We start from the raw sequence: 22,766 nt of genomic DNA on the forward strand, positions 1-22,766 counted from the left end.
GACGATCTCGTCCACATTTGCCTGCACTTCAATGGAGCCGGGTGACGGGGGGGGAGTGAAGCAACTTCACTCCCCACCCGCCTCCGGGTCGCCCGTCGGCCGTATCCGCTGGCGGATATTTATATGTGTAGGGCCCATAACTCTCTCTGCGCGTTATATCTGCCCCCCCCCCCTGCAGTGCACATGGTTTTGCCCATTAGCTAACAAATTTGCTGCTGCGATCAGATCTGAATTAGAGGCCTAATTCAGAGTTGATCGCAGCAGCAAATTTGTTAGCAGTTGGGCAAAACCATGGGGGTAATTCCAAGTTGATCGCAGCAGGAATTCTGTTAGCAATTGGGCAAAACCATGTGCACAGCAGGGGAGGCAGGTTTAACATGTGCAGAGAGAGTTAGATTTGGGTGTGGTGTGTTCAATCTGCAATCTAAATTGCAGTGTAAAAATAAAGCAGCCAGTATTTACCCTGCACAGAAACAAAATAACCCACCCAAATCTAACTCTCTCTGCAAATGTTATATCTGCCCCCCCCTGCAGTGCACATGGTTTTGCCCAACTGCTAAAAAATTTCCTGCTGCGATCAACTTGGAATTACCCCCCATGTGCACTGCAGGAGGGCAGATAAAACATGTGCAGAGAGAGTTACATTTGGGTAGGTTATTATGTTTCTGTGCAGAATACGGTCTGCTTTATTTTTACACTGCAATTTAGATTTCAGTTTGAACACACCCCACCAAAATCTAACGCTCTCTGCACATGTTATATCTGCCCCCTCCCCCCCCCCACCCTGCAGAGCACATGGTTTTGCCCAACTGCTAACAAATTTGCTGCTGCGATCAACTCTGAAATACCCCCTAGGTCCCTATCATATACCTTGGAGCATTTTCTCCTCCCCAGACATAATGGGGGTTATTCAGGTTTATTAGCAAACTGAAAAAGCACACTAATGGGCAAAACCATGTGCACTGCAGGCGGGGCAGATATAACATGTGCAGACAGAGTTAGATTTGGGTTGGGTGTGTTCAAACTGAAATCTAAATTGCAGTGTAAAAATAAAGCAGCCAGTATTTACACTGCACAGAAACAATATAACCCACCCAAATCTAAAGGGGTGGGGGGGGGGGGGGGGGGTACAAGTGGCGATTTTTGCTTAATCTCTAAGGAATCTGACCAGATTGCTTAGAAATTAAAGCACACACCGCTCCATGTGTATGCCCCACAGCGATAGCGATGCGTGGGGCTATCGCTAGTTCTAGACTGTGTCTGCATGCAGACACAATCTAGTCAGAACACTCATTTCACCGCTGGGTGCTGAGCAGGGGGAGAGATGTGTGCTGAGCATTCTGTGATAGATCGTTCAGCACACATCTTCCTTAACTCTCTCTGCCCCACCTGCACTGCACATGGTTTTGCCCACTAGAATCAATTTTGCTGCTGCAATCAGGTCTGAATTAAGCACTGAGCTGTAACTCTCTTTTTTATAGAAGGAACACACAAGTCGGCAGGATCATGTGAAATTTTACATTTTGACTAATGTAATGACTAAAGAACAAAAGTCCCTTTAGATAATAAAACATAGGATATCAACAGTACATATATGTATTTACAGAGGCATTAAATAGGGTCTCGACAAGCTAAGCTTTAATATATTGTAATTGCATTAGCAAATAAAGGTAATAAAATAAAAGTTTAAATTCATCCCAGACCTCAGAACCCCCCCCCCCCCCCCCCCTCCCCACAAATAATATCCCATAATAATTACAGCTACCAATACAATTTCTTGTAGGACAAGCATCCTGTCCATTGTGTTAGTGAATTTGCCTCATTGCTATGGAAGCCTTCCCTATTCTCTAGGCTGAAACCATCTTTCCACTATTTCCCATATTAACAAAGTTAACTACATAGCTTAAGGTGGGTACACACTATTAGATATATCTGCAGATCAATTGATCTGCAGATATATCTATGTACGGATCGGGCAGTGTGCTGTGTATACACACAGCCCGATCCGTCGGGGGACTGACGTCATGAACTGGGCGGGCGCTCGCGCCCGCCCAGTTCACCTGTCAATCACCGCCGGCCGCCGCAGCATGTGTACGGGCGGTCGGACGACCGCCCCGTACACACACAGCGACGGGCCAATATATCGTTAGATATATTGGCTGCCGGCTGTGCTGCGCGGCCGACGCGATACGTCTGTGAACGACGGAGTTTACAGACGTATCGCCCGTACACACTGGCCGACGGTCCCGCGATGTATCGGCCGTTCAAGAGAACGGCCGATACATCGACCAGTGTGTACGGGCCTTTAGTAACATCAGCAGATATGACAACCAACATCTGATCGGTAAGTTACAACATAATGTTGCCTTTTACACCATGTTATTATAGAATTCCCAAAGTCTTGCAAAAGCCTGTAATGAATCCTGAAGCCGGTAACGACACTCACCTCGTTATCAGATTCGTCAGAACTGCTGGGAGAAGGAGAACTCAATAATGCAGGAGAAGATGATGAAGACAACTTGACCACAGACAATAAAAAGTAAATCTTGTGAGACGCATATTTGAAATCATAACAGCTCAATCACCCCCTCCCATCTAACCAGAAATACTTATTCATTTTTGCTAGCCGCTGCTTCCTTACAGGTTGGGCCTCAAAATTTAAAGCGGCGCTAATAACGGCTAAATGAGCCAGTTGGCACTTAATATTAGCGCAGCTTTAAATTTTGAGGTTAAAGCTGTCACTTTGTAATCCCAAGGATGATCATGCAATCTTAGCCCCAAGATCTTGGACAAAAACCCTACAATTTCTATATAGGTAGGGGAAGAAAAGAAACCGGAGAGGATTTTGTATGGCTTTTCTCTAATAAAAAAAAAAAAAAGACCTCCATCATTTGTTATTAACTGTTCTATATTTGATTCCATTGCTACATTGTTTTGTATAATTTCCAAGAGTCTAGTGAAATGGACAAGGTCAGATATGAAAGGTGTTCTCACCCCACCAGATTTCTTCTTTTCTTTCTTCCGTTTCTACAGAAAAAAATGATAAAACGACGTAAAGATGTGAGATCAGTCACTTGCCATGGACAAGAATAAAACCTATGGGGTATATTCAATTGATGTCGGATCCGACATCTCAGTATTCATTTCTTAAAGTCGGATTGACATTGTCGGAAACGGGGCTAAAACCTGTCGGATTTGGCCGTGGAATCCGGCAAAACACGTGGATCCGCGGCTATTCCACCGATCCATGTGTTTTCCGACAAGTCGAAATTCCCGACTTGTTGGAAAAAAAAGCCAGCCCCACTGAATAGGTCGGAACACCTTCTGACCTTAAAAAGTCCTAAACTGCCGTCTTTCCGTCAAGACTGCAGTTTCCGACTACAATTGAATACACCTCTATGGGGGCAACTGAATCACCTGCGATGGAGGGTTGATGCGTAGTTGAGACAGTGTCTAAACACTGGCAAGTGTCACTCTATATCAAGCCTATAAACCCCCGTGAGTTCATTTGTACACTCCTGTACATTGTACTGTGTGACATATGGGGATCTATTTACTAAACTTTGCCCTTTTTCAAACCCAGCCTGTAACATGGCAGCTGAGCTGGTTGGCTGGTAGTTTATCCCCATCCAAGGCTTAGTAAACAGACCCCATGATCTCACTGAGAGGCCTATTTACTAACATTGTTTTTCCCACATAAAACGTGAAAAAGTGTTTTCACATTATTTTAGTATCACTGAAAACTGCTCCAAACCCTTTGACATTTTTTTTTTTAGTAACCCACATCGCATTTCCCATACTTATAATGAAAAATGTGATATGGACGATTTTACTACTTAAAAAAAAAAAAAAAAAAGGTAAACAAAACACGCAGGGTGTCATGTGATAGTAACGCCAGCTCAGACTGGTGATATCACACGGCAGCACTGCAATATGCTGCCTTCTGCCCAGCTTTCTCTGCGCCCTGGGGCAGCGATCACTGGCTCCCTGGACTGGTAAGTATATTTACCGTGGGGTGGGGGATCTACCCGGCGGCGGCGGTAGCGACGATGTCGGCGCATGTGCAGCAGGACATCGGGGTATTTTTCCCCCAAAATACCCCGATATTGTTGCTGATGATCAGAGACAGAAGCCTGCTCACAAGCTCTGTACCTGCATGCGATAATTGATACATCCGTGCGATGTAATCAATTCTCGCAGCGTGGATTAGGTCGATTTTATCACATGCCATCCGCATTCTTGGATGCGGATGGTGACAAGAGTCTGAAGAACCAGTTTTATAGCGATCACTTAACACACAACCTACCTCCTTTTTCTTTAAAGAACTATCGGTGATGACTTTTTCTCTGTGTTTCTCAAGCTCCTTTCTCCAACTCTAGGGAAAAATATCAAATACAGAATAAAGCAGAAGCAATGCTCTCGTGCGCACACGCACACACAGATATGTACATTATGAAGATTTTAAAGAGCACAGCTAAGTACAAAATGCACACAGAGGGTCTTACTTCATGTTAGGGGCAAATCCAGTAACAGGGTGAGAATTTACACCTGGACAAACTAGAAAAGCAAAGGTTATTTTCTCTCTGACTTTGCATACAAATACTTGGTAGCTTTACTTTGCATTTTTTCTTGTCTAGCTTAACCCCTCCCTTACATGCACCTGCGAAGAGCCTATAAACTGACTCAGCAACTACCCTTTTCTGTATCGCTGTTCTGAAAGACATGTAGAGGATCAGTAGCTGGAAGGTATGCTGAACCTTGTAGTGCCATATTTGAGAATCTTGGGGGAACTTCCAGGTAAGATGGCTCTCAATTTAGAAATATACAGACATATGACCCAAAGTGGTGCTATTATCATATAGTGTAGGTACCATCAAAGCAGTGACGCCTTGTTGTGGATGGTGGCTTACCATATGTTTCCAAATATATGTAACTGAGATCTCTGCGTTTCTATACTAAATACCCAGGCTTGGGCTAGTTGGAGGAAGGGCCCAGCTGTTAAGAGGGACATTATTGTGCCCTATGCACCTGCAGGCGCTGCTTTGCAGGAAAACATTTGCCGTGCCTGCTCTCAGTGGTCCTGCACATTGCTCTTAATCTCAACTCTAATAAGATGTTGAGTTATAAGTTTAAACAGGCATTTTAAGCAAGTGTAACAAGATATAACAAATAAACAGGACAACAAATCAGAAAGAAGATAGGGGTGACCCTAGGGCACCTCTTGTCCAGGATTTACTCTAGCTTGCTTTAAAAACAGATTCTAATTGCAAAATACACAAAATATATCAGAATACATTACATGATTCAAAACACTGTGAACCCAAATGTACATGGAATAGAACCGATAAACTGAAACATAACTGAATAAGGTGTCCATCTGCCACGCATTGCCGTCTTAAAATGAACCCGGTCAGACTGAAAGGATAGTTGTTCTATCCCCCAGTACCTGTTGTGCTATTATGGAATGGAATAGGCTGTATACCTTGCCTTGCATCCTGTTTGTTTTTCGGATTAGGGGGGTCATTCCGAGTTGTTCGCTCATTTTTTTGTCGCAACGGAGCGATTAGTCGCTAATGCGCAATGTCCGCAGTGCGACTGCGCCAAGTAAATTTGCTATGCAGTTAGGTATTTTACTCACGGCATTACGAGGTTTTTTCTTCGTTCTGGTGATCGTAATGTGATTGACAGGAAGTGGGTGTTTCTGGGCGGAAACAGGCCGTTTTATGGGTGTGTGCGAAAAAACGCTACTGTTTCTGGGAAAAACGCGGGAGTGGCTGGAGAAACGGAGGAGTGTCTGGCCGAACGCTGGGTGTGTTTGTGACGTCAAACCAGGAACGAAACTGACTGAACTGATCGCAGATGCCGAGTAAGTCTGGAGCTACTCAGAAACTGCTAAGAAGTGTCTATTCGCAATTTTGCAAATCTTTCGTTCGCAATTTTGATAAGCTAAGATTCACTCCCAGTAGGCGGCGGCTTAGCGTGTGCAAAGCTGCTAAAAGCAGCTTGCGAGCGAACAACTCGGAATGAGGGCCTAGATCCAGTACTGTTACTATTTCAATAGCCTGAGGAAGAGCACAGGAGTCTCTGAAACGTATAGCTAGCTAGTGAGAAGGGAAGTTATTTTTATCTTTCTTTGGCGTTTTCTACGTTTAACTTTATGTGTTTTTATATTTATTGTTTTTCATTAGCACGTATTATATTGATTTTTACAAAATCTACCACATGAAGAAATGATTTGTTTTAAACATAAATAAATAGCATGTTTAATTACCCATCAGTACTAGTAGTTTCTTACTTATTCCATATGAGGGGCCACAAAGGTAAGGCATAAATATGCTCTCTATATACAAGCCTTTATATGGATTCATTAAGAGTGCTCAGTGGTGCTGGATAATCTGGTGGCCAGCAGGGGAGGAAGACGTGCCCTGGAGCCTCTAGCACGGCGTCTGCTATTTTATAGCACCCCCCTGCCGCTGGCCCACACTTGGTGCCATTATCTGCACCCTGCCTCCCTGCCCTGCCGGGCCCTCTACTGGGGGCACTTTACCGAGAGCTGGGGACCGTTTGGGGAGCTCCGGAGCCCGGCGGCCTATATCGCCTCCACAGGCCGGGACCTAAAGTTTTGACACGACCCGCCGCGGACTTCCAGGGCGGCGGAGCGGAAGATCCGGCTTCGCCCGCGCCCGCGACGGACACATACGCACGCTGCACCCCCCGGGAAGGTGGCCACTGACCTGTCAGGTCCCCCAACGGCGATCCTGGGGCGCTGGGCGGCCAGGAGGAAGACTCTTCTTCGGCTGCAATTCATCTCCCCCTACACCCGGCGGCCATCTTGGAGGAGGCGAGCAGGAGAGCCTGAGTTCCCTATCATAGGCAGTCGGCTGTGGTCACTGGCAGGTCCGTGAGCTCTGCTGGCTGTCCTCTTTAGCCTAGCTGGAACCTACTAAAAGGGACCTGGGACCTCAGTCCCTTTTCTTATCCTGCCTCCAGTATCTATATTTTATTTCTTGAAGGAATATCATTCAACCATACTACCTCTAATATTCTAATCCATCTGCCGAACTCCCTCTACTGGTGGAACTTTATATTGCGACTCATATTATTATATATCTCAAGCTATTTACTGCTGCACTCACTGCTGTTATTATCTCACTATCCCGATGGATAAATTTGCGGCCAAGCAGGCACGGGGTACTCGTGGCAATCAGTCGGGAAGAGGCCGAGGCCATGATAACTCCTCGGTCGATAGCCCTACTTCACCTCCATTGGGCTCGCATGCCAGTCCCCGTGCCCGATCAGAGTCTGCATCTGCAATGGATTCTGCAAAATCCTGCACGACGAACGAGATAACAGATATCCTATCCCAGCTATTGGACCAAAAACTGGGTCCTCTAAAGGATTCGCTTGACTCCGCTCTCACTCAATTGAACCAACATGCTCAGCGACTCACTGAGGCAGAACAGAGAATTTCCGACCTAGAGGATGATCTCACTACGGCTAAGACGGCTCTGTCTGACCAAGAAAAATTTACGGCATCTATTCAGGATAAGCTTGAGGACCTTGAAAACCGAAATAGGAGAAATAATGTGCGCCTCATCGGTCTACCGGAGTCGGTGAAACCTCGTGACCTCATGACGCTCGTTTCTCAGTGGATGCCCCGGGAGCTGGGCTGTGTTCCAAGTTCAGGATCCATTGTAGTGGAACGTGTACACCGTATAGGCCCGGAGCGGCAATCCACAAATGATAGACCCCGGCCCGTCATACTGAGAGTCATTAACTACGCTGACAAGGTCATGCTACTGGATGCCTACAGAAAATGTGCCGACTTGAAATACCAAGATGCTAAATTGCTGCTTTTCCAGGATTTTTCCTATTTGGTGGCTTCCCAACGGAGAGAATTCTCGCCTGTCTGCCAGAGACTTTTCGAACTGGGCCACCGCTTTGCGCTTCTTTATCCGGCTAAATTGAGAGTCAATCATGCCGGAAAGGCCTACTTCTTTGAGAATCCGAAGACGGCCAAGAACTTTGTAGACTCACTAACCCCACACTCCTCTGCCGGGATGGACGATGATGACTGATACCTCATGGCCTTGTTTCTCCTCATCTTCTTGAACAGTACACATTCAGGTTCTTAGTAATTACTAAGAGTGGGTCCTACCATTGGTTGATATATATTTTGCCTATAGTATATGTGGGTATATTGTCATCTATACCGTATTGTATTTACCGAATCATTCCTTCTCTCTACGACCACGTATCTTACTGTCCTCAACTCTTCTCGAATTGCTCTCCTCCCTCTCTGACTCTCTCTCTTCCTCCCCCTCTCCGACTTAACCCCCCCCCCCCTCTCTTTACTTATTTGTTATTGTTATGTTTGATTGTTGTATGGTCTCACGGTTTCCCGCTACACGCATGTGTTCGATTGGAATCTATTAGGCGTCTCGGTGGACCGTCCCACAGACCTGTACGCTTTGGTTCGTATAATATTTAAAATATTTTTGAGTAGGGATATTGATTTAGAAGTTGTTCAAATTTTTTATATGTCATTGTCACTGCTGCTCCTTTCATCCTTAAGCTGCTTAGGTACAGGCATCAGGCTCACTAGCCCGCTCGCTGGGACGGGCTGGCTGGGTTTCTCCTTAAAAGTTAAATGGGAATCTTGGCCTAGAGCAGGTATAGACTAAATGTCTTTGAATGTTGCAACTTCCACTAGAGTACAGTCCCATATCAAATTAGTAACCTGGAATGTCGAGGGCCTCAACACCCCAGTCAAAAGGAGAAAGATCCTCTCCTATCTTAAACGTATAAAACCTGACATAGCCCTCTTGCAAGAGACTCATTGGAAAAATACGGATCCTAATGTTGTGAGAGATTCTTGGATAGGGGAATTCAAATCGGCCTCTTACTCAGCCAAACGAAGAGGTGTGCTGATTCTTTTAGTAAACGTCTCACGTACCAAATAAATGATAGTCTGAGTGACCCTGAAGGTCGCTATTTATTCATTAAAATCACTATTTTTGGTGTTCTTTACACCTTAGCCACTATATACGTGCCTAATGGTCCCAATTCACTCTTTTTCTCTAACATTTACAACAAGCTGCAAGATTGGGCAGAGGGGGAGATTATTTTAGGCGGAGACTTCAACACTGTCCAGTCTTCGGGTTTAGATAGATCCACCTCTGCTAGATCGCATATTTCTACACCGCCCCAATCCTTAACCCTATTGACCGATTCGCTGCGACTCTGCGACCCCTGGAGATGCCAACACCCTGACTCCCGGGAGTACACATTTTACTCCCATCCACATCACTCCTCCTCTCGCCTTGACTATTGGCTAATAGCCGACACCCTATTGCAGCGCGTGGCTGACACTAAAATAGAACCCATATCATTGTCTAACCATGCCCCAGTGTGGTTTACCCATAACCTACAGTCCCCTGTCCCTCAATCATACAATTGGAGATTTCTGGCTTATCTTACGAAATCCTCTGATTTTTGCACCCACCTGGAACAAACATTCCAGAATTATGTAGCAGATAATAGTACACATATGGAGGATATCAATTTGTTTTGGTCGGCTTCGAAGCCAGTGATCCGAGGACATATTATGGAATATGTCTCCAGGAGACGCAAGCGGCTTGCGACCCAAATACAGGACCTTGCTTGTAACCTGACCAAAACCTATGACGCACTTTTGTTGCGGGACTCACCCGGCAGGCCTATCTTGCTGCTAAGCAAATGTACGACTCACTATGTACGGAGCGGGCGAGATTCTCGTATGATCTACAACGGAATAGATTTTTTCGAGGGGGAAATAAATCCGGGAGGTTATTGGCGAACCTGGTACGGTCATACTCCGCTCCTTCTCGTATCCCCCAACTAATCACAGACTCGTCTACAACCATCTTTGATACCCCCTCAATATCTGAGGCCTTCTTACAATATTATAACACTCTCTATGAAGCCCCCCCGGATCATCCGACTCTTGGAACGCAATTCCTTGAGAGGGCAAAACTACCTGTTTTAACGGAGGAGGAAAGACAATCCTTAACTGAACCGGTCACAGAACCGGAACTACTTTCCCTGATTAAAGCATTACCCAATGGTAAGTCCCCTGGCCCGGATGGATTTGGGGCGGAGTATTATCGAATTCTGGCCCCCCATCTGGCACCTCATTTATTATCCCTTTTCAATGCACCGTTGGAGGGAAACCCCCCCCCCTATAAGATTTGGAGACGCCAGAATTGTGTTGTTTACAAAACCGGGAAAAGATCCCCGATATACTCAATCTTAGAGACCGATCTCATTATTGAATTAGGACCTGAAGCTTTTCACAAAACTAATTGCAATGAGACTTCAACCAATCCTGAATAGGGTCCTACATCCTGCCCAAACAGGGTTTGTCAAAGGTAGAACCTCAGTTCATAATATCCGCACACTGATTGCAGCAATGTATAGTGCACAACAAACTGCCTGCCCCGACGCCCTTATTGTTAGTTGTGACGCCGATAAGGCGTTTGATCGTGTCTCTTGGTCTCATTTGCTTCGTATTTTTCATGCCCAGCAATTTGGTGAGGAATTCACCCATTTGTTCAAAATGTTATATACACTACCTCAGGCACATCTGACTGTAAATGGCTTAAACTCGTCTGCCTTTACGTTAGGTAGAGGGACCCGTCAGGGATGCCCTCTTTCCCCCCTGCTATTCAATCTAGCCCTAGACCCATTGATACGTCATTTTATACAAGATCCTACTTGGCAAGGTATTAGGGTAGGTGACAACGAAGTTAAGGTATCTGCTTTTGCAGACGACCTGTTATTATATTTTGCTGATCCCAAACAGGCATTTCCATCATTACTGACCACACTGCATGACTTTAATTTGATTTCTTATCAATTTTGATAAGACAGAGGCGCTGGCGTAGGGAGGGGAGGCGGCACGGGATTGGGGCGATTCATTTCCCTTCAAATGGGCCCACAGTTACTTAAAATATTTGGGCCTTCGCATCCCGCCACTCCTTACTGACCTATATACGGTGAACTTTTCTTACCACATTACCCAAATGACGAATGATTTTTTGAAATGGCAACATCTCCCTATTTCTTATCTGGGTCGATGTCATCTATATAAGATGATCTCCTTCCCTCGACTACTCTACCCAATCCAGATGCTTCCATTTATATTGTCCAAACGAGATGTCCATTCTATTAACACAGCCCTTACTAAATTTATTTGGGCAAACAAACGTCCCCGCATCTCACTTATTAAACTAAAACAACCCCCTTCACTTGGTGGTATTAATCTCCCCTGTCCTGAAGACTATTCCCTAGCCGCCAACTATAGATATGCTCTGGATTGGATAGGGGATCGTGACAATTTCATTAATGGAGCTTTGGAACAGGCTCTCTCATCTCAACACACTTTAGTACACTCGTTGCATTTTGCTGTTATTCCTCCTCAACATGACAGACTTCATAATCCATTAATATATACGCCATGTATAGCTTGGCGTAAACTCAGGAAACGCCAAGGCCTATCCCTAACGGATTCTTTATTTCAGCCGTTGTGGTGTAATCCGCGTTTCCAGGGTGGAGAAGATAATAGGATTGTTCACGGTTGGCATCTCCAAGACCCTTCTATATCAATTTCTGAATACAGAATGCTCCGCAATATTGACTATAGCACAACTAAAAGAAAAATTCCCCACTCTTCATTTTCCCGTTTGCCTTTTTCCAAATCCGTAGTTTCGCCACTAGCATAATATCACGACTACACCCTCCTGATCGCACCTTTCCCCTGGATGGTCTGGTACGACAGTCCCCAGGAGCACCGTATAATACTTCTTTTATCTATTCTCACACTAGGCGGCGGTTGGATCTGTCTAGGCTCACAACAGGGATGGCCAAATGGATAGACGACTTCCCAGACACCGATCTTCTGACGGTGATTCGGTGGTGTGGTCTACTAAATAAACAACTAGTCTCATCTTCCTATGCAGAGATGCACTTTAAGATATTACATAGAGCCTACTACACCCCTAGACTTAGGTTCCTCACTGGAGTATCTGACAACTCTTTATGTTTTAAATGTAACTCCCCCGATGCCGATATTATCCATTGTCTCTGGGCATGCCCGGTAGTACAGTCATTTTGGATGGCAGTCCAAACCTATATTAATATGGAACTTCGCATCTCCTTTAATATCACTATGGCCTGGGCTTTCTGGAACTCCGTGCAGACTCAGGATCCCCCACATTCCAAAGGGGTGAAATTACTGTTGGCTCGTGTGGCCACTGCAGCAAAGAAAACTATTCTATCCCAATGGATACATTCGGAGCCGATACCCCTTTCCCTCATGCTACCACGTTTAACGTATCTCTATCAAATGGACTGGGTTGATTGTTCCCTGGATGCGGAGTCCCGCGCCCCCAAATTTTTTGCCATTTGGTTACCCTACTTACATACGCTGCCAACTGCTACCAGGGAATATGTGCGCAGAGTAGTTAGGTTAACAACGTGGTATAATACGGAATCTCTCATTCAAGGCTCACTACCCTTCTAAATCTGTCAACTGTTATTGCATTCCCCCGTTTGATATGTATATGGTTGATTGTCCTCTTAACCTTGCCTATACTGACTAAAGTTTTGGTTCAGCTTTTTGATTGATAACCTCTGTACACCGCAGTAATTGATGTATTCTCGCAAACATTGTGACATATGACTTGTATTTTATTACATGTTCCCTTCTCAATAAATATATATTTAAAAAAAAAAGTGCTCAGTGGTTAAATACACAGACTGAAAAGCTTGCTGGAGATCCTACTGGCAGTTAGGGTGTGTACACACGGTGAGATATTTTCTTTTCGATTTTGACTATATAGTCAAAATCGCAAGAAAAGTTAGTGCAGATCGCAAGGTGAAAGTCACCTTGCGATCCCGATGCGCGGTCCCGCCAGGTCGGCATCGCAAGAAAAGATAGATTATGCAGGCAAGTCAATCCTTGCTAGATCGGTGTACTATCTAGTTCAGGGCTGGCCAAACCAGTCCTCGAGATCTACCAACAGTTCACATTTTCCAGACCACCTAGCTAGTGCACAGGTGTAGTCATTACTAATTAAAATGTGCTGCATTAATTCCTAACTGACAATTCTACAGATCTCCAGGAGGCCTGGAAAACATGAACTGTTGGTAGATCTCGAGGACCGGTTTGGCCAGCCCTGATCTAGTTCATCTCAAATGTCAATGACATCTCACATAAGCCAAAATCGTAAGCACACATAGGGGTCAATTCTATTCGGCAACTAAAGAATAGCGCCGGGAATTAGCTCCCGACGCTATTCAATTCAGCTAAAGTTAAGTCGGCGATGTCCCGTTCTCGCCGACTTAACAGGTAGTTTTGTCGGGAGAACGGGCATTCTCCGACTTAACTACCCGGCGCGAGGCTGATTCCCGACAGAATCAGCCTCGCGCCGGCCGCGAGGCAGCACTTTTGTCGGGTTTATTCTCTCATCCCCCGGGGATGAGAGAAGAATTCCCGACAATTGCGGGCAACTAGTAGCAGAATTGAATAGCGTCGGGAGCTAATTCCCGGCGCTATTCTTTAGTTGCCGAATAGAATTGACCCCATAGTCCATATCTCAAGAAAAATTCGTCAAAATCTGTGCTATCTGGGCTCCAGGGAGTTCAAGGGAAATCGCAAGTGAAAATCGGGCATAGCAAGGATCTCACCGTGTGTACACACCCTTAGATATGTTGCATACCCAGGTTAGGTACTTGCTTTCTGGAAACAAAAACATAATATAGGGAGCTCATCTGGACAAGGTGCCTGAAGAAATGAGTGCACAGTGCGGTGTAAAACTGCATGCAATACATATGTAATAATAAATAATAATAATACTCATGTAGAACAAGGCTAAACCATGATCATTTTGTGTCTGGACAAAGGACACAAACCTCATTCATCTTTTCCTCAAACTCGGCCAGTGCCCGAGATCCTTTCTTCTTCTTTTCTAGCTGTTCTTTCACTTCCTCCCTGAGGAAGACATGGTGAAAGACACCAATTACTTGTGATATCCTTATTATGGGAATACTGGTGATATTAGGGGTTCACTACGATATGCCGGCGGTCGGGCTCCCGGCGACCAGCATACCGGCGCCGGGAGCACGACCGCCGGCTTACCGACTGTGTGGCGAGCGCAAATGAGCCCCTTGCACTATTTTATTCTCCCTCCAGGGGGGTCGTGGACCCCCACGAGGGAGAATAAGTGTCGGTATGCCGGCTGTCGGGCTCCCGGCGCAGGTATGCTGGTCGGCGGGAGCCCGACCGCCGGCATGCTGAAGACCACCCGATATTAGTAGTATCATTTCAGCACTATATGAAAGGACAGCTCACCAAGTAGGCCTAGGTCTGCTCAGATAATCCTGTATGGTTGGACCGCCAGAAGAAGAGGGTCCTCTTGCCCGGGCCATGGCGATGGGGTTCATGTATGCCTATGAGGAAAGCAGAATAAACAATGACCTTTGGCTAGGGGTTTCCACCCAGAAGGCAGACATGACTACATTGCTCTCTGCATCTGACAGCACAGATGACCAGGCCGATGGCGTGTAGTCAGGTGTCGCAAACAACTCAAGCCCGTTCCCAAGGAAAAAGCCGCATAATGTCAGAGTCAGCTTCTATGTTAGCAGAGGAAAGAAGGTTAGATGGGTGGGGGATCTGGCAAGCAGATGAGCAGCTCAAAGTCACTTTGCTCAGAACGTCATATGTCATGCGACTGTGATTGCCACAGTATTTACATAACACACGGCAGACTGTAACTCATCAACAGCAGCTTGAAGAAAAATGTAACATAGGAAGAGCAATATTGCCTTCAAAGTATTATCCAAAAAGATGTAAAAAAAATGAATTGTAATGATCAGGAGCATTACATGATATAACACACAGTATGTAATAAAACACATAGCATGCAGCCTCCTAGTAGTGGAATAATGCTACGGGTGGATGTGTATTAGATGCCCCAGCAATGATCAGCAGCATTACATGATATAACACACAGTATATAATAATACACATAGCATGCAGCCTCCTAGTAATAGAAGGTAAATAATGGTGCAGCTGGACGTGTATTAGATGTCCCAGCAATGATCAGCAGCATTACATGATATAACACACAGTATGTTATAATACACATAGCATGCAGACTCCTAGTAATAGAAGGTAAATAATAATGGTGCGGCTGGATGTTTATTAGATGCCCCAGCAATGATCAGCAGCATTACATGATATAACACACAGTATATAATAATACACATAGCATGCAGCCCCCTAGTAATAGAAGGTAAATAATAATGGTGCGGATGGATGTGTATTAGATGCCCCAGCAATGATCAGCAGCATTACATGATATAACACACAGTATATAATAATACACATAGCATGCAGCCCCCTAGTAATAGAAGGTAAATAATAATGGTGCGGATGGATGTGTATTAGATGCCCCAGCACTGATCAGCAGCATTACATGATATAACACACAGTATATAATAATACACACAGCATGCAGCCTCCTAGTAATAGAAGGTAAATAAAAATGGTGCGGATGGATGTGTATTAGATGCCCCAGCACTGATCAGCAGTATTACATGATATAACACACAGTATATAATGATACACATAGCATGCAGCCTCCTAGTAATAGAAGGTAAATAAATAAGAATTTACTTACCGATAATTCTATTTCTCGGAGTCCGTAGTGGATGCTGGGGTTCCTGAAAGGACCATGGGGAATAGCGGCTCCGCAGGAGACAGGGCACAAAAGTAAAGCTTTCCGATCAGGTGGTGTGCACTGGCTCCTCCCCCTATGACCCTCCTCCAGACTCCAGTTAGATACTGTGCCCGGACGAGCGTACACAATAAGGGAGGAATTTTGAATCCCGGGTAAGACTCATACCAGCCACACCAATCACACTGTACAACCTGTGATCTGAACCCAGTTAACAGTATGATAACAGGGGAGCCTCTGAAAAGATGGCTCACAATAACAATAACCCGATTTAGTTAGCAATAACTATGTACAAGTATTGCAGATAATCCGCACTTGGGATGGGCGCCCAGCATCCACTACGGACTCCGAGAAATAGAATTATCGGTAAGTAAATTCTTATTTTCTCTATCGTCCTAGTGGATGCTGGGGTTCCTGAAAGGACCATGGGGATTATACCAAAGCTCCCAAACGGGCGGGAGAGTGCGGATGACTCTGCAGCACCGAATGAGAGAACTCCAGGTCCTCTTTTGCCAGGGTATCAAATTTGTAGAATTTTACAAACGTGTTCTCCCCCGACCACGTAGCTGCTCGGCAGAGTTGTAATGCCGAGACCCCTCGGGCAGCCGCCCAAGATGAGCCCACCGTCCTTGTGGAATGGGCTTTAACAGATTTAGGCTGTGGCAGGCCTGCCACAGAATGTGCAAGTTGAATTGTGCTACCAATCCAACGAGCAATCGACTGCTTAAAAGCAGGAGCACCCAGCTTGTTGGGTGCATACAGGATAAACAGCAAGTCAGATTTCCTGACTCCAGCCGACCTGGAAACTATATTTTCAGGGCCCTGACAACATCCAGCAACTTGGAGTCCTCCAAGTCCCTAGTAGCAGCAGGTACCACAATAAGCTGGTTCAGGTGAAACGCTGACACCACCTTAAGGAGAAACTGGGGACGAGTCCGCAGCTTTGCTCTGTCCGAATGGACAATCAGATATGGCTATGTGAGTCAAAGCCGTCAAATCTGACACTCGCCTGGCCGCGGCCAGGACCAACAGCATGGCCACTTTCCATGTGAGATATATCAAATCCACAGATTTGAGTTGTTTTAAACCAATGTGATTTTAGGAATCCCAAAACTACGTTGAGATCTCCCAGTGCCACTGGAGACATCAAAAGGGGGTTGTATATGCAGTACTCCCTTAACAAACTTCTGGACTTCAGGAACTGAAGCCAATTTCTTTTCTGGAAGAAAATCGACAAGTCGAAATTTGAACCTTAATGGACCCCAATTTGAGACCCATAGACACTCCTGTTTGCAGGAAATGTAGGAATTAACCTAGTTGAAATTCTTCCGTGGAGCCTTCCTGGCCTCACACCATGGAACATATTTTCACCTAAGCGGTGATAATGTTGTGCGGTCACCTCCTTCCTGGCTCTGACCAGGGTAGGGGTGACCTCTTCCGGAATGCCTTTTTCCCTTAGGATCCGGCGTTCACCCGCCCTGGCGTCAACGCAGCTGCGGTAAATCTTGGAACAGACATGATTCTTGCTGAATCAAGACCCTTCTTAGTATCTCTTGAAGTTCCGGGTACCAAGTCCTTCTTGGCCAAACCGGAGCCACGAGTATAGTTCTTATTACACTGGGTATGAAAGGCAGAGGATGGAACACATACACCGACTGGTACACCCACGGTGTTACCAGAGCGTCCCAGCTATTGCCCGAGTGTCTCTTGACCTGGCGCTTCATGTGGGACGCCATCATGACCACCTTTGGTCTTTCCCAACGGTTTACAATCATGTGGAAACTTCCAGATTAAGTTCCCACTTTTCCGGGTGGAATTCATACATGCTGAGGAAATCTTCCCAGTTGTCCACTCCCGGAATGAACACTGCTGACAGTGTTATCACATGATTTTTCGCCCAGCGAAAAATCCTTGCTATCATTGCCCTCCTGCTTCTTGTGTCGCCCCGTCTGTTAACGTGGGCGACTGGTATGATGATGTCCTACTGGATCAGCACCGGTTGACTTTGAAGCAGAGGTCTTCCTAGGCTCAGAGCATTGTAAATTGCCCTTAGCTCCAGTATATTCATGTGGAGAGAAGTCTCCAGACTTTACCACACTTCCGTGGAAATTTCTTCCCTGTGTGACTGCTCCCCAGCCTCTCAGGCTGGCATCCGTGGTCACCAGAACACAGTCCTGAATGCTGAACGTGCTGCCCTCTAGAAGATGAGCACTCTGCAGCCCCCACAGAAGAGACACCCTTGTCCTTGGAGACAGGATTATCCGCTGATGCATCTGAAGATGCGATCCGGACCATTCTTCCCGCAAATCCCCCTAAAAAATTTTTTTTTTTTTTTTTGCGTGAGATCTGCCGAATGGAATCGCTTCGTAAGAAGCCACCATTTTTCCCAGGACTCCTGTGCATTGATGCACTGATACCTGGTCTGGTTTTAGGAGGTTTCTGACTAGTTCGGATAACTCCCTGGCTTTCTCCTCCAGGAGAAAACCTTTTTCTGGACTATGCCCAGAATTATTCCTAGGAACAGCAGACGTATCGTCGGAAAACGGCTGCGATATTTGGAATATTTAAAATCCACTCGTGCTGTCGTAGAACTACTTTAGATAGTGCTCTTCCGACGTCCAACTGTTCTCTTGAACTTGCCCTTTTCAGGATATCGTCCAAGTAAGGGATAATTAAGATGCCTTTTTTCTTTGAAGAATCATCTTTTCGGCCATTACCCTGGTAAAGGCCCGGGGTGCCGTGGATACTTCAACGGCAGCGCCTGAAACTGATATTGACAGTTCTGTACCACGAACCAGAGGTATCCTTGTTGAGAAGGACAAATTTGGACATGGAGGTAATCCTTGATGTCCAGGGACACCATATAGTCCCCTTTTTGGTTCGCTATCACTGCTCTGAGTGACTCCATCTTGATTTGAACCTTTTTATGTAAGTGTTCAAAGATTTCAGATTTAGACTACGTCTCACCAAGCCGTCTGGCTTCAGTACCACAATATAGTGTGGAAGACTAATACCCTTTTCCTTGTTGTAGGAGGGGTACTTTGATTATCACCTGCTGGAAATACAGCTTGTGAATCTTTTCCAATACTGCCTCCCTGTCGGAGGAAGCCGTTGGTAAAGCAGACTTCAGGAACCTGCGAGGAAAAGATGTCTCGACTCTCCAATCTGTACCCCTGGGATAATACTTGTACGATCTAGGGGTCAACTTGCGAGTGATCCCACTGCGCGCTGAGACTCTTGAGACTACCCCCCCCACCTCACCTGAGTCCGCTTGCACGGCCCCAGCGTCATGCTGAGGACTTGGCAAACGTGGTGGAGGGCTTCCTTTCCTGGGAAGGGGCTGCCCGCTGCAGTCTACTTCCCTTACCTCTATGTCTGGGCAGATATGACTGGCCTTTTGCCCGTTTGCCTCATGGAAACGGAAGGATTGAGGCTGAAAAGACGGTGTCTTTTTCTGCTGAGATGTAACTTGGGGTAAAAAGGTTGGATTTCCCAGCTGTTGCCGTGGTCCCCAGGTCCGATGGACCGACCCCAACTAACTCCTTCCCTTTATACGGCAATACTTCCATGTGCCGTATGGGATCTGTATCACCTGACCACTGTCGTGTCCATGACATCTTCTGGGAGATATGGACAACGCACTTATCTTGATGCCAGAGTGCAAATATCCCTCTGTGCATCTCGCGTACATATATATAGAATGCATCCTATTAAATGCTCTATATCAATAATATATTTTCAGTCAGGGAATCCGACCAAGCCAACCCAGCACTGCATCTCCAGGCTGATGGCGATCGCTGGTCGCAGTATAACCACCGTATGTGTGTATATACTTTTTAGGATATTTTTCCAGCTTCCTATCAGCTGGCTCCTTGAGGGCGGCCGTATCTGGAGACGGTAACGCCACTTGATAAGCGTGTGAGCGTCTTATCCACCCTAAGGGGTGTTTCCCAACGCACCCTAACTTCTGGCGGGAAAGGGTATAACGCCAATATTTGCTATCGGGGTAACCCCACGCTTCATCACACACTTCATTTTATTTTATCTGATTTAGGAAAACCTACAGGTAGTTTTTTCACTCCCACATAATACCCTTTTTTGTGATACTTGTAGTATCAGAAATATGTAACACCTCCTTCATTGCCCTTAACGTGTGGCCCTAATGAGAAATACGTTTGTTTATTCACCGTCGACACTGGATTCAGTGTCCGTGTCTGTGTCGACCGACTGAGGTAAATGGGCGTTTTTAAAACCCCTGACGGTGTTTCTGAGACGCCTGGACCGGTACTAATTGTTTGTCGGCCGTCTCATGTCGTCAACCGACCTTGCAGCGTGTTGACCTTCTCACGTAATTCTCTCAATAAGCCACCCATTTCGGTGTCGACTCCCTAGAGAGTGACATCCCCATTACAGGCAATTGCTCCGCCTCCTCACCAACATCGTCCTCATACATGTCGACACACACGTACCGACACACAGCACACACACCGGGAATGCTCTGACAGAGGACAGGACCCACCAGCCCTTTGGAGAGACAGAGGGAGAGTTTGCCAGCACACACCAAAAACGCTATAATATATATAGGGACAACCTTATATAAGTGTTTCTCCCTTATAGCATCTTTATATATATACTAATATCGCCAATTTATGCCCCCCCTCTCTGTTTTAACCCTGTTTCTGTAGTGCAGTGCAGGGGAGAGCCTGGGAGCCTTCTCTCCAGCCTTTCTGTGAGAGAAAATGGCGCTGTGTGCTGAGGAGATAGGCCCCGCCCCTTTTCCGGCGGGCTCGTCTCCCGCTCTTCAACGGATTATGGCAGGGGTTAAATATCTCCATATAGCCTCTGGGGGCTATATGTGAGGTATTTTTAGCCAATATATAGGTTTTCATTTGCCTCCCAGGGCGCCCCCCCCCAGCGCCCTGCACCCTCAGTGACTGCGTGTGAAGTGTGCTGAGAGGAAAATGGCGCACAGCTGCAGTGCTGTGCGCTACCTTTAGAAGACTGCAAGAGTCTTCTGCCGCCGATTCTGGACCTCTTCTTACTTCAGCATCTGCAAGGGGGCCGGCGGCGCGGCTCCGGTGACCATCCAGGCTGTACCTGTGATCGTCCCTCTGGAGCTGATGTCCAGTAGCCAAGAAGCCAATCCATCCTGCACGCAGGTGAGTTCACTTCTTCTCCCCTCAGTCCCTTGTTGCAGTGATCCTGTTGCCAGCAGGACTCACTGTAAAATAAAAAACCTAAGCTAAACTTTTTCTAAGCAGCTCTTTAGGAGAGCCACCTAGATTGCACCCTTCTCGGCCGGGCACAAAAATCTAACTGGAGTCTGGAGGAGGGTCATAGGGGGAGGAGCCAGTGCACACCACCTGATCGGAAAGCTTTACTTTTGTGCCCTGTCTCCTGCGGAGCCGCTATTCCCCATGGTCCTTTCAGGAACCCCAGCATCCACTAGGACGATAGAGAAATAATGGTGCGGATGAATGTGTATTAGATGCCCCAGCACTGATCAGCAGTATTACATGATATAACACACAGTATATAATGATACACATAGCATGCAGCCTCCTAGTAATAGAAGGTAAATAATAATGGTGCGGATGAATGTGTATTAGATGTCCTAGCACTGATCAGCAGCATTACATGATATAACACACAGTATATAATAATACACATAGCATGCAGCCCCCTAGTAATAGAAGGTAAATAATAATGGTGCGGATGGATGTGTATTAGATGTCCTAGCACTGATCAGCAGTATTACATGATATAACACACAGTATATAATGATACACATAGCATGCAGCCTCCTAGTAATAGAAGGTAAATAATAATGGTGCGGATGGATGTGTATTAGATGTCCTAGCACTGATCAGCAGCATTACATGATATAACACACAGTATATAATAATACACATAGCATGCAGCCCCCTAGTAATAGAAGGTAAATAATAATGGTGCGGATGGATGTGTATTAGATGCCCCAGCACTGATCAGCAGCATTACATGATATAACACACAGTATGTTATAATACACATAGCATGCAGCCTCCTAGTAATAGAAGGTAAATAATAATGGTGCGGATGGATGTGTATTAGATGCCCCAGCACTGATCAGCAGCATTACATGATATAACACACAGTATGTTATAATATACACAGCATGCAGCCTCCTAGTAATAGCAGGGATGTGAGAGCCGGGTTACGGGCTGCTATCACCCTTCTCCCGAGGCCTATGAGGCACGTACCACTCGGTTGTCCCGCTTCCCCATGATGCACCACGCACCCGCCGAGACTCCCAGCCCTGGAGCGCAGTACAGAGACGTCTCCCGGCTCCCGAGGCCTCCGGAGTCCGGACACAGAGAGAGACAGGTGTGACGGAGAGACGGGAAGCAGAGCGCAGAGCTCCCCCTACCGGACCGGAGCGCATTACACGCACACTCTCCAGTATAATCATGTTACCAGCAGCAAGGCCGGCACTGCCCATCCTCACCAGTACAGCACAGTGTATAACTGTATATATAGTGGAGGCCAGATACATTCCTCTGACTTATTTTTGCGAGTGACTTCATAGATTTTGCGGATGAGGAATATACGTAGAAATGCATATAGATATTATTAATGTATCTGTGAAAGTCAGGCCCTGACACCCCAATATCCTGTGCTTCCCCATGCAGCCTGCTTTCCACACTGGTGTGGTACTACAAGTCTCAGCCTTTTCTCAGACTTTTGGTTTTACAACAGCGAGGAAATCTACGGATTGGCAGTCTGCGAGTTACGCCAGGTAACTTCTTTCCTATTGCAGGTTTACCAATATAAACGTTATGGTAAGAACTTACCGTTGATAACGTGATTTCTCTTATGTCCACAGGTATCCACAGGATAACATTGGGGATATTGTCGAGCGACAGCGAAAATGGTCACGAGCTTTCTGGCCTCCCAGGATGCATTGGGGCCTCCACTATATAGTCCCGCCCACTGACTCAGTCAGAT

At 46.1% G+C, this 22,766-nt stretch overlaps 1 protein-coding gene across 1 annotated transcript in view; it reads right to left on the reverse strand.

Annotated features, from left to right (window-relative positions):
• The window catches only part of FAM133B (family with sequence similarity 133 member B), a 66,677-nt gene extending 44,486 nt beyond the window's left edge, over positions 1–22,191 (reverse strand). Inside the window, exons 1-6 of the mRNA XM_063921382.1 lie at positions 22,022–22,191; positions 14,393–14,490; positions 13,954–14,032; positions 4,307–4,375; positions 2,995–3,027; positions 2,447–2,518 (exon numbers count right to left, since the gene is read on the reverse strand). Of these exons, the coding sequence (XP_063777452.1) occupies positions 2,447–2,518; positions 2,995–3,027; positions 4,307–4,375; positions 13,954–14,032; positions 14,393–14,490; positions 22,022–22,045 (375 nt within the window). The 5' untranslated portion in view covers positions 22,046–22,191. The remainder of the gene's footprint in view (positions 1–2,446; positions 2,519–2,994; positions 3,028–4,306; positions 4,376–13,953; positions 14,033–14,392; positions 14,491–22,021) is intronic.
• Positions 22,192–22,766: the final 575 nt, after the last annotated feature.

The sequence above is a fragment of the Pseudophryne corroboree genome, chromosome 5 (assembly GCF_028390025.1).
Source record: "Pseudophryne corroboree isolate aPseCor3 chromosome 5, aPseCor3.hap2, whole genome shotgun sequence".
NCBI classification, from domain to species: Eukaryota; Metazoa; Chordata; class Amphibia; order Anura; family Myobatrachidae; genus Pseudophryne; species Pseudophryne corroboree.